Source organism: Cotesia typhae, unplaced genomic scaffold (genome assembly GCF_013202065.1).
Source record: "Cotesia typhae breed Kobodo isofemale line unplaced genomic scaffold, CoteBio_Ctyphae contig_33, whole genome shotgun sequence".
Lineage (NCBI taxonomy): Eukaryota > Metazoa > Arthropoda > Insecta > Hymenoptera > Braconidae > Cotesia > Cotesia typhae.
This window is the reverse complement of record NW_027423741.1, coordinates 3,607,357-3,624,917: the sequence shown is the minus strand read 5'-3', so window position 1 is coordinate 3,624,917 and position 17,561 is coordinate 3,607,357. Positions and strand designations below refer to the sequence as shown.

Sequence of the window (17,561 nt, the reverse complement as noted above, 5' to 3'; positions counted from 1 at the left end):
TGACTATATATTTGCTTCATTCCTCCCAGGATCCTCCGTCGTTTCATCTCTCCTTCGTCGTCTAATTTTCTCTCGACTGTTGTCAGTCAATCCTGTTATTGTCATCTTACAAATTTGTCTCACGCACCAGTTTCCTCGCAATTATATTCAGCAAAGCTAAAATTTAACCGGAGAATATCAACCGACTTGGATAAAATTTAAACACTTTGCTTATTAGCAAATTCCTTTCTTAATCATCATAATGCTGTGAGTACTATTTTAGAATTTTAATTAGAATAAGAAAAAATTTTGTTCTTAATACATTTTTAATTCTATTTATATTTTAATACTTTGATAAGATAATTTTGAATAATTATAGGCGATTGTATATAATTATAATTACGTAAGTAAATTTTAAGCGATAAAAATTATTTTTATTGTTATTAAATTATTGTAAAATTACTTGATAAAGTGTCTTGAAAATTAAAAAAAAACTTTTTGAGAATCTAATTATCAGAAAAAGTAGTAAATAATTTATTCATTACTTTGAATAAAAACAATTTCGGTAAAATATAAATTCATTTCAACATTAAAACTCCGTGATCTGAGTGAATGAGGACTTGAATGAAATATACATTTACTTCACTGAAAAAACTCTCTATTTACTCCGTACGCGGAGTGATTTAGTTTCAACTTCAGAACTTTCGGTAATACAAAGTGAATCCGTACTAAAAACTCGCTTTGAATTTTATTTATTCTTGATTTTATAGTTTTTTAGCACAACTTTTTTTTTTATACTCAATATAAGCTGAAAAAAGTATCACTTAAAACCAAGAACACTAGATCATGCTTTGAAAAAATAATTATTATATAATTAAAAAATTTTAACAGAAAAAAATAACTACAGCTATCAAATAATAATTGTTATTTTTGTAAAGAAAAATTAAAAAAGTTGAAAACAGAAAAAAAAATTTGGTGCTGATAAACAAAGTATGAAAAACGTCATGAGAAAACTCGATAAAAAGTATGAAAATAAAAAGCGATTTGAAACAGCGATAGGATGCCAGGAAAGAGACGATTGCGCGTGGAAAACTCTCGGTGCTGATAATACCATTTTGTTTCTTTTTGTTTGTCTGGTGTCATCCATTTCGACGATGGACCAGACCGGCATCAGGATCATCTCTATTTTAGCCTGACTTATCTTTACATTTAAAACGTCCTCTGGTGTGTATCAGCTCTGTGTGGTAATCAACGTTTACTTTTCTCTTTTTTTTCGTTTCAGAACCTTCCACTGTACCTTAGTTATAAAGTACACACCATTATACGTACATACACAAGATACTATTTACTATTTACTATATAATATACACCCCCATATATATTATCTACAAAATATAAGCACAGCTTCTTCATCGCTTTACTGCTGATGAGAGCAAAATTCCTAGAGTTTATTATCGCTATTAGAGAAAAAAGTCCTCATGTTTGCTTTCATTTTTTTTCCATTATTATTTTTTTTTTAATACTGAGTATTAAAAAAATTTTCATGCGTAAAAAACTTCCTATTAATTTATTCCTCGTCAGTTTTAATTAAAAATATTTTTTTATTTATCCAAGTACTTAATAATGAACTCTTAGCTATTTATTTTCTTTTTAGTTGTAGTTGTAATGTCTCGAATTTCTAATGAACTACAATTTAATTTTTTTGCCCTGTGGTTTATTAATATTCAATAAATATTTGTAAAAAGTTATTAAAAATTATTTATCAATAGAATTTTTTGCCAATAATTTTTTTTAATTGCTATTTTTAATTTTTGTGGCATTAAATATTTTTTAATTGAAAATAAATGAATATTTTTCAAAGTATAAAAAAAAATCTTACTTCTATTCAATAAATTAATAAATTTTTACTGGATAAATAAATGAATTTTATTATTAACAGTTAATAAACTCTTCTACCTCTCTATACATACATACCTATTGATTTATTAGTGATACGGGTAATTCTCACTTCAGAAAATGAAAAGTCACTATTGTGAATGACATTTTTTAACCCCTATACTAAGGTTTACAACCACGGTGACTATTAAACATCAGCCCTAAGCCAGAAAATATTTTTCCTGAGGTAATTACGGGACTTATATAAAAAAAAAAGTCATTCACGATGGTGACTTTTCATTTTGTGGTATAAAAATTACCCTTATACATAATTATGTTTCAAGATTAAAACTTGTACAATTATTTATCAAGTCTTTACAAATTTGATTTCATAATTATATTAATTTATTTTTGTACACAGAAAAAAAATTAATTTGAGTCAAATAAATAATTTTAAAGAACTTGAATTTCTTGATTTGAGTAAAAAAATTTTCGATCTGAGAAATTTTTCTTAATTTAAGTAATTTGTACTTGATTAAAGAATTTTTCGTCTTGTTTTGAGAGAATAAAACGCTTCAAAATTATTTTTTTGGTTGAAGAATTTTTCTCTTGATTGAAATAAATTTTTATTTTCAGTGTAAGCGAACTAATAATTAAAAATGAACACAGTCTAACTAATTGGTGTATGTGTTCAAAAAATATTAAGTTGCATAGAACCCACAAATAATACACAAAATGTTATCATGGGTGACACAATGCATTTGAGATTAATTTATTTTAATGAGAAACTTCCAGTGTTTTGGGCTAAAAATAAAATTAATAATTAAAATCCATGATCTGGTGTGTGGCGCATAACAGGAGCCAGTAGCCATGAATACCACAACAGTCAGCAGTAAACAGTTAAATTTTATATTTAACAAGAAATTGCATTAGTAACAAAGTAATTTTGTTTTGAATTTCAGGTTATTGTTACGGCTGGAGACGAGTCGAGTGGCCGCGGGACTTGGTGAAACGCACAACCGTCGTCTACCTTTCAACGTTACGTCGGAGCTTATCTGCGACGAGACGAGGACGAGGACGAGGTTGAGGGCTACACAAGTGTCGCCAGCCAGTTTGTAATAACCTACCACAATGGATTGTGCATTTTTTAAGGTGAGTCTTTTTAATTATTCCCCTCCTCGACAGTCCTTATAGCGACGGGTTTTACAGCCTCCGTCTACGATCCTTCATAATAAAAAATATTTTTCTTACTCAAGACTCATTTCCGGATCGCTGTAAGAGCAAAAAGTTTAAATAAATATTTTTCCTGGAATTAACATTCTGCTTTCAACACTTTTTGCTCTCCATTCTGCATTTATTCCGCGTTTCTACCGTTAATTTTAACATTTTGAAGTCTTAGTACACGCTTGAGTATTGAGTCGTAAATTTATATTTTATCGCTAGAAAATAATTGTTTTTCTTTTTTTTTTTTTAAATAGTTATTGTCATAATAACAAGGTAAGCCTTTCGTTGTCGTAAATTTTTAACTTTGTAAACAAAAGTTAATATCAATGTTACTAATTAATTATATATTAACACTCTATAAAAATTATTTCTTTAATTAAGTGATAAAAATTTTTGGTATTCAAAAATACAAATTTATCAAAAAAAGTCAACAGACTAGATAAATAAATAAATTAAAAATTAGGTTGTTTTTTTACACTGTAATATCATAATAAATTATGATTATAAATCTTCTTGGTTGAGGATTTTTCTGTAGAATAAAGTTTAGTTTTTTAACAGTGTAGGAAAGGTTTAAATATAATTGAAAATATTCGGGAAAAAAAAAACGAGAAATTTTTAAGTGAAATTATTTAATTTATCTCAGACTGTTTAAGTAACAGAAGTGAATACTTTCTCCAGAAAACTAAATGTAAATTAGTCATTTAATTAATCTTTAAAAAAAAAAAAAAAAAAACACTAATTATGACTCGAAAAAATTTCAGATAAATTTTTTTTGGCTTTAAGAATTTTTTTATCTCAAAAAAATTTTATTTCTTATATTTTTATTAAATTAAAAGTAAAAAAAAAATTTTTTACGCCCTTTTATTATGAATAATAACGCGATTTATTCACTAGTAAATCAATGTTTCATACTAATAAAATAATAATAAAATAAAAATAATTTCTCTCAGTGTTGTATAATACTAAATCATCCGTGACATTTTAAAAAATCAGTGATGAATAAAAACTGGTATTAATTATTGAATTATCTTTATCATAGCTCACATGGATGTTATCTTTACAGCATTAATCTAGTTTATAGCGACATTAACTAGCCATAACCGTATAAAAACAATGATAATGATAGTGAAAATGATAATGATAATGACAAGGGCAATAAATAATTATAACATTAAAGTAGTATAATGTATCATAAAGAATAATAATAAAATAAAAGAGTATATTATCAGCGAAAGGATTACCTTTAAACCCGGTATCAGCGTGATCGTTTGATAATAAATTGTCGTGTTAGCACATACGATGGCCGATTCACGCGGCTTCAAGCCAATAAATTTGTGGAGCGGTGACCCGGACTCGGAGTGTCTTTACGAGGAGATATCTGGTCTCTCGTCATCGGTGGACCCAGAGCGTCGCAGCGTAGGATCCGGGACCAGCGAGCGGAGCAGCCGGACGAGGCGCAAAGCGAGCAGTCAGGAGACTCTCCAGCGAGCAGGAAGCGTAGGCAGACGCGTGTATCACCAACAGGAGCAGGCTCAGTCGATTTTGATTCCCGATAAATCGGTTCCCCAGCCGCAAGTACGTCACAATACTCTTCCCGCTAATTATCAGCACCAGCATCAACAGATTCAGCACCACCAATTGCAGCAGCTGCATCAACAGCATTTGCATCAGCAGCCGTACTCAGGAACAACCCAATCAGCGGTACACAATTTCCGGGATCAATTCGGGAGTGGAAATACTGCCGGCAGGGTGGAGGAGCAATATGCCACACGAGGATTCTATGGGGAGTCTCTACACGGCGCCCCATTCGAGGCTTCTGCCTCATTCAAGCTGACGAGGGGACGCACCGCTGCCCATTATCATCACTATCATCATTACACCAGCAGTCTGCGGCGTCCTGGCGCTAGACCCGCACCTAGATACCACTTTCCACGCGGTGTATTCAGTGATGAGACGCAGGAAGAAATACAAGAGGACGATGAAGCTACTCTCAGAGAGTTGCTCGTAAGGTATGTCCTCTTCCTCAATTACAACAGAGCCCCCTTTTATTTTTATCCTCACTCAATAAATATTCGATATTATAATTCATTATAATTATAATTATTAATCAATAAATACAAAACAAAAACACACTATCTATCTAGTTTTTTTTTTATTTTACGAGGAATTTTTATTACTCCACGGTCAAACATTTTTTTTATTCATAGAAAATTTTTAAATTTGTTTGTGCTAGTTAGTTAATAAAAGCATTGAAAATATTGGAAAAGTTGGAAAAAATATTCTTTTCAAGTTTTCAAGATTTAAAATAATATTGAGTATTGATTTTTATGATTTTTAAACTGCAATTTCTTAAATTTCTAATTTGGATCACCCATATTTTATAAATTGTACTTTAAACTGTCAATTTTTCCGTGAATTTAAATTTTACCTATAATAAAATAATTTTTTTTTTTTTTCAAAAATTTACTTTTGAACCCTATATTTAAATTAATTTAAGTAAATTTTTCGACGTTAGTCTCAATAAAATAAATTACATAAAAAATAGCATTTAAATATGTAAAAATAAATGAATAAATGATAATTTACACAAATTGTATCATTTTTAACACAAACAAATTGTATTGAGGCAACTAATATAAATTAAGAGTTAAAAAAAAATTTTTTTTTTAAATAAATCTAATTTGAAAGAAAGATTTTTGACCGTGTACTTTATTGAATTTTGTTTGTATTGAAATTGGGATTGAATCTTCCGGAGGAGAAACAATTATTTATGAGAATGCAATGCTTCGGCAATATATTTGTTACGTCACGCTACATAGATTCCATTTTGTGTATTATATTAAATATTAACACACGAATCAATTCATCGTTGAGTTTCGTTTTGTTTGTTTTTTACAAATTACTATCATATCAGTTGGTATATACATATTCTTGAGATAGTATTATAACTGTGTTTTTTCAAACATAACATTATATTACATAATTATAAAATACATGGTGTTGTTTTTAATTGTGTTTGGTTCTTTATGTTTTAAATTTGGTTTAGTTTTAATTTCACTGCGACGCTCGCAGGCTTACCACTTGATTGCTTATGTTATTTTCTTTTTGATCATGTCCCTCATGGTCGTGAGAATAAACGGGTTTTACCTTTTGATCCCAGCTATGAAGAGCAAATATTTTTTAAATTAATATAAAAAGTGAAAAATTTAATAAAGCTCTGTCAAGTCCCGACTTTTCAAAATATTTTTTTTTTTTTTTTTTTCAATAGCGCTCTTTATTACACAGATTTTCTACAGAAATTCTTTTAAATTCATCAAGATTCCGATAAAAAATTTTTATCTTAAATTTTTATTATCAAAATTAAAAGATTTATAATCAAACAAAACAAATTTAGCGACGTAAAAAGATTATAAATCTGTCAACAAACCGCGACTCAATTTTCTCTATTACATTCCAGATATTAAAAGTTTATGAAGTGTAGCTTTAATATGTAATTTTCAAAAGATTAAATTCTTAAAATACTGCCCGTAAAATTTGTTCCATTAATTTTCATCGTAACCCAGATTTCCAATTTATTTTTTATTGCAACACACGGATCAATAGCGCAATTGAAAAATTTTTAAATTAGTCATAAAAGAATTATTTAAATACTGACCAAAATTTTTATTTAAAATATTACTTATATAATAATAAAATAAATCAGTTTATTCTCACGCCCGAAATCACTCATGAGGTCATGCTGATTTTTTGTAAATTATTTTTGGCCAATCAACTCATCAACCCGCGTGTGTATCAATCAAGTGATGGGGATCATTTCAATACAGTAGCAAGTGTTTGAACTTTTGGACACGGGCATCTTATCTAGGCAGGGGTGAGTAAGCTGGCGGCGCGTCGCAAAAGATGAATATAATAATAATAATAATAATAATAATAATAATAATAATAATAATAATAATAATAATAATAATAAATAAATAAATATTAAATAATTAATATCAAATAATAATAAAACAAATAGTTAATAAATAATATGGAATTAAATTATGTAAGAGTCATTGACAATGACAAGACGAGAACGATAACGATTAAAAACTAATACATATTGTATGTAACGTCATTATCATATCTTATAGTAATAAAATCGTATTTTTATTTTTTTAAATAGTCATATAATCATTATAGAAACAGTAGTAGTATATAAAATGATTTTAAAATAAAAGTATTTGCTATTGATGAAAGTAATATATCATTAATAAATAGAGTTTTATAATACTTATGAGAGAATAATAAATTGAATGAGTTGTAGAAAGATAAATGATAAAAGTAATCGCCCTCGACTAGTCATTGGTTGCGATCGACGCCATCAAAATCATCATAAACTGAACCACGACTGTGTTTCCTAAACTAGGTAAAGCTTACAGAGTGCTAAAAGAGGTGGGAACGCGAGCTCGCGGACCAGCCAGCTTCGTTCGTGGTTGGACAACGATACAATACTCGTCTACTGTGTTCGAGACATTTATTCTGTACGAGGCGTAAGAGAGAATTGAGTATCATATTGCGATAAGTAAACCGCAAGTACGTGTGTTGAAATATACGTATTAAACTGTACGTGAAAATAATAACAACAACATTAATAATAAAAATAATAATAATAATAATAATAATGAAAATGGTAAAATAAAAAAAAATAATAATTGTTATTATTTAACTAAATTAAAAAAGTAATTGACGAAAGACTAAAAAATAATTGAAAAAAAAGTAACTGATCTGGTACCGAGTGTGTGAAGAGGAAAAGTGAGAAATTGAGAGAGAGAAAGGGAAAGAAAGAAAGAGGGTTGAGAAGCATTAGATGCTACTGTAGTTTCGGACACACAGCCATGGTCTCCCTATCTCCCAGGTACATAACATCGTCACTGATCTATCTTCTATGTCTTATAATTCATAAATTTTATCTTATAATTTATAATACATAATATATATATATTTATATATTTTTTTTTTTTTATATATATTGTCATTGTAACTTTGAATATGTTAACTATTTTTATATCTATATCTATATCTGTGTCTTTATATCCATATCTTTTATTGCTATATCGTATTAGAAGCGAGTCATTTGATCATTTGCTCACGTCATTACGCTATTATGCAATCGGTATTATGTTTTTAGTTGCTGGAGTTGATCATTTTTTGTTAATTTAATGACTTATTCACCGGTTTTGTTTGTGTACGTCTTGTTTATACACTTGATGCTGTGAGATAAGTATTTTTAAGGGGGTTGCTGAGAAATAAAATACATGAGAAAATAATTTTTTTTTTTTTTAATCGATTAAAAATAAAATTCATAATTTTTTATACTTCGATAAATAATTTCGAAAAATTTTTTATATTTTTGTTTTTAGTTAAATAAACAATACTCAAGTTTTATTCTTATGAATTTTTATAAAAAGTTGACAAAAAAAAAATTTGAATGTTTTTAAGCTGAGTTTAAAAACAAATTACAAGTATGTAAAGTAGAAATTAGATTTAAATTTATGTTGAAATAACTTTAGTAATAAAGTTATCCGTGATAAAAATTTAAATTAAATTTTGGTGGGTAAAAAGGTTGAGAGTACGTAACTTTCAAGTGTAAATCTAATACCAGTTAATAACTAACAGATTTTATAAATAAAAAATTAAAGCAAGCTTAATCTAGTAATACCTAAAATTGAGTATAAAAATATGTAAGTAAATTATTATCACAAGCTTCAATTCATAATTAATATAATTTTTCAATGGCATTGAAAGGTGAATGCTGCTCTTAAAAGCGGACTTAAGTGATAATTTATTTCTCATGTTAAATTTTCATAACCAACTGAAATATACTTTTTTCAAGCACTCTACACACTTTTTTCACTATCACAACCACGTAAATTTACGAGCACTACCTGCATCGTGACTCACTAAATACTCTCTATCGACAATATATTTTAAAAATAAAATTTTTGTTTACTAACCCAATATAGTCTACAAACAAGGACGAGCTATTACTTTTCACGGTATAATTAATTTCTGGCGAAAATTTACCAATAATTTTGTTATCAACTCTAAATATATATTTTTGCCAGTAATTAATTGAATGTAATTAAAATTTAATAACTCTATTAAGAAAGTGCACAGATTAATCCAACACTTTCCACTCCTCCTCGAATAAAATCTAAGTATATAATGATAATTAATTAAAGCTTAGAGCTACTAAAGAGATAAAAAAAAGTAACAATAATTAGAGACATGCTTTATTAGTCGCATCTGATGTTTGTGTTGTCTTACGTGATAACGGATATGTGATTTTAAGCAAAAAAATTGGTAGCTGCCGAGCTGAGTGCACTTTGCTAAATTAAAAAATAAATAAAAGAACCCAAATAAATGTAAATGCGATGAGATGTTGTAGAGAAGTCACTGATGCAAAAGCTCGGCAGTTTGGCAAAGTAGTTCAACACCTTTTAGGGACTAGATATAATTAATTTAATGTGATTAATTATAATATTGCAAGGACTTGATGCCAATGCGGTCAAAGTACTTATACTTTATTTTTAATAAACTTTATCATTAAAAAAACTTTATCAAAAATATGAAATAAAAACTACTTGATTTAAAAAAAAAATATTCTATTAAAAATTTTATTTTCAATTTTTCCTTACTGAGGAAACGAGTTTTAAAACAGAAAAATTTTTAATCAAGACAACTGGCTCCTTTTTATAGGTCAATAATATTTTTTGCGAAAAGTAATTTTTAAAATTTTAAATTAAATATTTTTCTCAATGTTAAAAAATAAAACTGTTCTGTATTAAGTATTAAAAAAAATTAAATTCCTAATTAGAATTTAAAAAAACGTCAGCATTTCTTACTATTACATCGCCCCTATTAAAAGCGTGAATATTTCTTTAATTATTGAAGTAAGCAAAGTTAATTCTTTAACCAAAATGTTACTAAGTAATTCCATTGATGATTCGTGAACCGCGAGGCATTGCTACTTTGACCGCATTGGCATAAAGCCTTTGAATATTAATTAAAATTGTGATTGCGATAATTTAAAAAAAAAAAAAAAAAAAAAATAGAAAAATAGAGAATAAATTAAAAGCCGTGTAAGGTAAAACAGTGAGAATGACTAAGAGGAGTGTCACGTGTGTTGATGATTATCGACAAATAGTAACCCGTAAAAATGTATGTCCGGCAGTCTGCAGAAACAGGTCAGCGTGATGAGTATGAACTTGAGTGCCAAGCTGGACGAGCTTCAGCAACGGGGTGACCGTCAGCTCGAGACGACGGTGGCTCTTTGTGAGATTCGTACTCAGCTACAGGAGCTCACCAAGAGCGTCGAGTCCTGTCAGAGCGAGGTCAGCGAGGTCAAACGGGACATGGTTGCGATAAAGGTATGATTCGCACTGGGGCTAAAAAGTCGAAAGCTAAAAAGTTAAGCCCGAAAATGCTTTGTTCAATCAACCGACAATTAAAATTATTAAAGTTTATTGCTATGCATGGCCCGGTATTGGGCATTACTTTTATATTGAACGTGAGTCATTGGCTTGCCCGTGGTAAAGAATATTGTTCTTGTCACGCGCTGCCTGCAGCATGAACTGGACACGGTGCAGCAAGTCAAGGAGGAAATTGAGGAATTACGGGAGTACGTGGACCGACTTGAGGAGCATTCACATCGACGGAAACTCAGGCTTTTGGAACAGGTTTTTTTTATACTTATCTATATCATAATGTTTCATATAAGAGCCACGTTTTTTTTTCTACAAATTGAAAATTGATAAATTGCCGAGAAAAAAAATTCTCTGCTAATTTTTTTTCACTATAAATTATCAATTTTTTTACTACAATTAGAATAAAAAACAATCTCTGAAATGAAACTCCTTTATTTATACGTACTGTTATGTTTATTTTTTATTTTTATGTTTGTATTTGTTTTTGACAAATAAAATTTTTTAATTATTATTTATTTTAATTGTTTTATTTATTTTAATTGCTTGAAAAAATTTAATTTGCACAATGTGAGTTTATGTTTTTTTAAAGTAATTTGAGAAAATTTTTTATTTTATTATTTAATTTAAAGAAAAAAAAAAAAAAGAAAAAGGAATTTTAAGAGAATTTAACCCTTTGGAGCACATACAGATAAATTTAAATGTAAAAGCTTTTTTATTATTTTTTCGGTGAGTTAAAAAAATTTTTACGAGAGATTTTTATATTCAAGAACAGGAACAGGGTAAGCTTTATTATCTTTTTTATATCTTAATAAATGATGACAACGGATAACTACTCCGAGTTAATGTTAGTCATTAAAAATACCTTTTTAAAAGACACATAAAACCTTGAAAAATTTCTTCCAGCAGTATGCTCCAAAGGCCGATAAAACCTCAATCTTATATATTATTTTTTCACTATTTTGTATGTTATTTATGATTTATTCTGTATAATCCTTTGAATATTGCATCGGTGTTAAAAAGCTAAATGCGCATAAATATTTTCAGGGATTAACATTTTTCCTGGCGTACGCGATATTCGCAGCGGTGTTTGGAATGCTTCAGTTCGGATACAACACTGGAGTAATAAATGCACCTCAAGGGGTAAGTTATTGGCATTCTCAAGCACCTACCCGCATATATGTATAGTACTACGCGTATGATACGATACATTCATAAATCATCAATATTGCGAAAGCTCTTGAAAAAAATAATAACACGAGCGAGGAAAAAATATTTATTTATTAATTTGATATTAAAAATTTTTTTAGAATATTGCCAACTTCATGAAAGATGTCTACAAAGACAGGTATGGCGAAGATATGCCTGATTATTATGTTAAAAATTTGTACTCGGTAGCAGTGAGCATATTTGCAATTGGGGGAATGATCGGCGGGTTCAGCGGCGGAATTATTGCTAACAGATTTGGCAGGTAAACAAAAATAATTTACTTTTAATTTTAAATTATTGCTGTAATCCGTCTGACGGTAATTAGACATTATTTTAAACACGAATTAACGTGCGCGAGCATCACGTTGTCAGAGCTTGGGTATTTCAAAATAATTAACGATAAGCTACTTATAAGTATTTATATTAAATATATTAATAGTTAACTGTTCGTATTACAATTCATAATCTCTTTCAAACTACTTGCTCAATAGGTATTTCTAAACTGACTTTCTTCGGGGTCTTAGCAACTAAGTTTTTTTTTTTTTTAATAGCTTCCTTTAATAATTAAGCTTCCTAATATTAAGAATTAAACGATGTTAGACCGGTAAAAATTAAAAGAGAAATATTATTCATTCTGTAAAATTATTTTCAAATGAATCGGTTATTTTAATAATAATTTTTTCCAGTTTTAAAAACGAGTTTGCAATAAAAAACAAATATTTTTTATCTCAACTCATTCTAGAACGTATTTGAAAATAATCAAATTGGTAAAATTCTTCAATAATAAATTTTTTTATCCTTATTAGTTTTATTTTCTTCAGTAAAAATTAAATTTCTTGAATTAATTCAAAATAAATATTTCAAAGCAAAATTAAAATTTTTAAAGTAATTTTTTTCTCTAATAGTTAAAAAAAAATATTATAAAGTCATACTCAAGTCAATAATTCAAAACTGAAAGCTCCGTAGATTTATGTCAGACTTGGATTACAAATGACCATCACTAGATCAATATCTGTTAACATAATTGTTATTTATAGAAAAGGGGGACTTCTATTAAACAATGTACTAGGAATAGTAGGAGCATGTTTAATGGGTTTCACAAAAGCAGCCCATTCATACGAGATGTTATTCTTGGGACGTCTTATAATCGGTATTAACTGCGGACTGAACACATCATTAGTTCCCATGTACATATCGGAAATAGCCCCGCTGAATTTACGAGGTGGGCTGGGAACTGTTAATCAGCTGGCTGTTACTATCGGCCTCTTAATTTCCCAAGTACTGGGTATTGAACAAATTCTGGGCACTAATGATCGCTGGCCCGTTCTACTGGGTTTAGCTGTCATACCGCCTATTGCACAACTCCTGTTACTGCCAATCTGTCCAGAATCTCCAAGGTAATCTCGACAACTATCACTGATTAACTCTAAATACTGTTCGAACTAGTGACTTCCATGACTAATTAACAATTTGGTATGGTGAGCAGAGGAAAAGACGAACAAGTAGCAAATAATATAAATTTTTGGCAGGTATTTGCTCATCACCAAACAGTGGGAAGAGGAAGCACGTCGCGCACTGAGAAAACTCCGAGCTAGCAATCAAGTCGAAGAAGATATTGAAGAAATGAGGGCTGAGGAGCGAGCTCAACAGGCTGAGTCGACTATTTCGATGGGGGAGCTTATATGCAGTCCAACTTTAAGAGCTCCCCTCGTTATTGGTGTAGTTATGCAACTATCACAGCAACTTTCGGGTATCAATGCAGTAAGTCTTCTTAAAACTATTTCGTTCCATTGTACTTTAACTATCACTACACTGAACATTCTCCAGATTCTCTCCAACCTGTATTATACTAAACAAAGTTCCTATTTTGTTATATTAATGCATAACGAGCTAAAGTCATTGTCATTGTTGTTTTATTATTATTATTATTATTATTATTATATTACAGTAATCATCTATTGTTTAAGTTTTCGTTGTTATTTTTTTCTCAAAGGTCTTTTATTACTCGACGATACTGTTCCGAAGTGCTGGATTGTCTGACGAAAGTGCCAAGTTCGCAACAATCGGTATAGGCGCTATTATGGTTGGTATGACGTTAGTATCCATACCGCTAATGGATCGCACTGGTAGACGAACGCTACATCTATATGGTCTGGGTGGAATGTTTATATTTTCCATATTCATCACAATTTCGTTCCTTATAAAGGTAAGTAATCCTCTGTCCGATTTATTATTATTAATCTTAATAGCACCATTTTTAATTACTAGGTTTGGGATTATTTTTGGGATAAGAAGCCAATTACAATGCTAATTTTTAATCCTAAGATTCTATAAAGCCTTTCAAAATAATAGTCATGGTAATATTATTTAATATTAAAATTTTGAAAAATTTTCAAGGAAGATAAAATTTAAAATTAAAAAAAAAATTATGAGACTAATATTGGCTTCTTATGACACCAAAAATATGATCATAATTATTATAAAAGCACACGTATGAATTAATACGTATATGTTAATGCTCCAGTTGGGAGAAGAGTTTATAATTGTTCAAAGAGATCATTAAACGTTCATATGTGAGTACATTCTACGCACCCGGGTTAATATGACGTGTAATAGACTCTTCAAGCGGTTTGATGTTTACCTTGATAATTAGTCTCCAAAGAGAATTTTTTTCATGCCCTTATTTCAGCTGGAATTTACTCAACTTGCAATGTAATATAATGTTATTTAAGAATCCGAAGTATGCATAGACCATAACCGGTGCAGCGAGAAGGATTGTTGGGTTTGGATGAAAAAATTTTATTGTTCTGTGTGTATGCGGTCTGGCTCAAGTATTTGCACGAGTTCTTGCTTCGGTGTTTTGAGTCTCAGTAAAGAGGAAAAATAAGTTTATATTATTTCGACTTTGCATAGTTTGCAAAAAATATCTCATTTAATTACTTAAACGCAATTCAAAACTAAACTTTCAACTTATTCATAAGAAGCCGTTTACAAGCCCGAGGATTTTAGTGAATTATGATTATTACTGTCTTTAGTTTTTTATGCTTTATCTTTTCATGCTTTATCTTCAAATGAAACGGAACCAATTGACGTTGAGAAATTAAAAGGAAAAAAATTTACTGAAGAAATAAGCTTTCAAGTAAATTTATCACAAAGACTTTTTCTTGAATTTAAGTTATTTGAAAAAACGAAAAAAAAAAAAACTAAGTTCAATTTATTTTCAACAATAAAAAATCATTTTATTATTACTTTTTATTTTATATTATTATCACGACAAAAAACGTCAACTTTTAAAGCTTAGAAAATAAATTTATTCTTCAATATTTACGATAATTTTGCTAAAGATAATACAGCCTATAAAAATTTAAACGCCAAAAATATAAATTGACATATTACTTTTTTTTTTTTTATTTATATAAAATAATATAATTGACTTTGATTACTTCAAATCCAATTTAACTTAAATCTATAATCTTTTATATCTCCGTTGGAGTTTAAGATCAAAGATCATCAATTTACCCGGTTAGACTAAAAATAGCCTCAAATAAAACTCTAACTGATTGTCAGTCAATCGTCTCCAAGTGTCCATGTCCAAAAATAATCCAACATAACCCGTTATTTAAAATCAATCACCTTGTAAGCATTTATAGACACGAACTACAGACTAAACTCTTCTCCTTTCTCAGCAACAGGAGTTAAATAGGATAAATATATATTTCATATCTCAATATCGATAAATATACAAATTTTCGACCGACATGTATTTGTATATATTAGGGATAAGTCGAGGCATTCGATATGCTCCTTGGTTCTCGAGCAATACTGCTCAATACCTTTGAAAGAGGCATTATCGAAAGTCCTGACCTATATTTATATTATAATAATAATAATAAAGTAAGAGAAAAAATATAAAGCTAGAAAGCTGTAAATACCAATCTCTTCGTGCTTCAACACAACGCACTCGAGTGCAAGGTACTTGAAATGCTTTGTACCCAGCTGGAGTGGGGCACGCTGCACCACCGACTGTGAGAGTTTATCACACAAAATATGCAGCTATTTTGCGATATTTTATTATCAATATGACGAAAATTCCATTTGTTGTTATTATTATTACTTTTTAATAAATTACTCAACGGAGTGTCTTGATAGTATTGCATCTATCCGAGTTCTTGCTGAGATTATTATTACTACTGTCAATTATTAATTTATTTAAAAATTTTAATTTTTTAAATTAAAAGCCCTTTATTGTAAAATAATAATAATAACAATATTGGTAAAATAAAAATGTCTACATATAAAAAACGTCATCTGTATACATGTAAGACTCAATAACCTCCTTAGCCTGCATGCGCTTTATTACAACTGTTATTATTTAAAAAAAAAAAAAAAAAAAAAAATCAGATTTATTCTATTGACTTGCACACTTGAAAGTATTCGCATTATTATTAACAATAACAACACTAATATATTACACATTACCTATATACGCTTTTAATATTTTATCGTAGAATAATCATCGGGTTTAGTCGATGCAGCAGTACGATAACACAATAACAATCTGCATGTTTATTTGTTTTAACTGTTTGCTAATTTTGCATTCTCATTACCCTTATTTCCCCATTCCCTGTCCCTTCCCCACCGACCTTTTGACCTCTTTCGTGACAGTCTGGAGGAGAATTTAATAATTTAAAAACTCTATATATTTAACATTTATTTAAATATTTTTTTTAAAGCTCAAACCTGTTACTTTTGATACCATACTCACAGTCATTCGTGCCTCGATGGCTTTTCTGATGCTTGCATAATAAACTCAACATTTAAGTACTTTTATATACTAACATCTCTATGTATGATAAACGTGTACATATATATTGAATAGGTATTATGTAAAAGCTCGTAAAATTTTTTACCTTTCATTCAAAATTGTCAGAGCTAGAGTACAAGCATTCAACTTACTATTATACGTACTTTTAACAGTAAAAACGTTTTTTTAATTTTTTTTTTATTTATTTTTTTTTTATTTTTAAACATATACATACGGCTTTCTATTCTTATTCATATTATTATGATTATTGCAGGCAGGTTTTTATGAGGTCAATTGTCCGACGTAAAAAGATACAGCGCAATCCTTAAAAACCCTCACAAGCGAAAAAAGTTTGCTATTTAAGTGAATAAACAACAAAGCGTTTAACTTAAATAAACACTAATAACACTGCTTATGAACAAAACGCACTTGAATTTACATTTTAAATATATACACTACAGTATATTTATAATTAAATTAATATAATAATAATGATAATCATAATTGTTTATTTAAATATTCACAGACAACACAAAAGTTCAGGACTTTGAGCTGCACGTGCATGGCTAATTTATTTATTTATTATTTATCTATTTATTATTTATATTATACTTATTTTATGAATGATTATGAATCCTGAGGCTCCTCCAGCTGCTCAGGAAAGATGAACTTTATTCTACGCCCTGATAGGAGTTTTTCAATTACGTACAGGAAATGATCGGGTGGATGTCTTATCTATCAGTGGTATCGACACTAAGTTTCGTAGTATTCTTCGCCGTGGGACCGGGTTCGATACCGTGGATGATCACCGCCGAGTTATTTTCTCAAGGTCCTCGTCCGGCTGCCATGTCAATTGCCGTCCTCGTTAATTGGATGGCTAATTTTGTCGTCGGAATCGGTTTTCCAAGCATGATGGTGAGTTATCTTTATCTCTTTTTTTTTTTTTTTATTTATTTTGTTCTGATAAAGTAAAATACGAAAAAATAGTACGAGACTTTTTTATA

The 17,561-nt window shown here is 29.2% G+C and overlaps 1 protein-coding gene across 11 annotated transcripts in view; it reads left to right on the top strand.

Annotated features, from left to right (window-relative positions):
• Window positions 1-17,561, top strand: part of Glut1 (Glucose transporter 1) — a 48,113-nt gene that overhangs the window by 16,767 nt on the left and 13,785 nt on the right. For 5 of the 11 annotated variants that reach the window (XM_074240789.1, XM_074240786.1, XM_074240792.1 and 2 more), the window contains exons 2-11: window positions 2,817-3,006; window positions 4,370-5,087; window positions 10,295-10,490; window positions 10,689-10,799; window positions 11,592-11,687; window positions 11,855-12,015; window positions 12,791-13,150; window positions 13,283-13,514; window positions 13,747-13,959; window positions 17,248-17,472. In XM_074240789.1, coding sequence (XP_074096890.1) covers window positions 4,378-5,087; window positions 10,295-10,490; window positions 10,689-10,799; window positions 11,592-11,687; window positions 11,855-12,015; window positions 12,791-13,150; window positions 13,283-13,514; window positions 13,747-13,959; window positions 17,248-17,472 — 2,304 coding nt within the window. In that variant the 5' untranslated portion in view covers window positions 2,817-3,006; window positions 4,370-4,377. Of the gene's footprint in view, window positions 1-29; window positions 247-2,816; window positions 3,007-4,369; window positions 5,088-7,504; window positions 7,654-7,737; window positions 7,976-10,294; window positions 10,491-10,688; window positions 10,800-11,591; window positions 11,688-11,854; window positions 12,016-12,790; window positions 13,151-13,282; window positions 13,515-13,746; window positions 13,960-17,247; window positions 17,473-17,561 lie in introns of those variants that run through there. The other 6 variants (XM_074240791.1, XM_074240788.1, XM_074240790.1 and 3 more) reach the window with 6 other exon arrangements.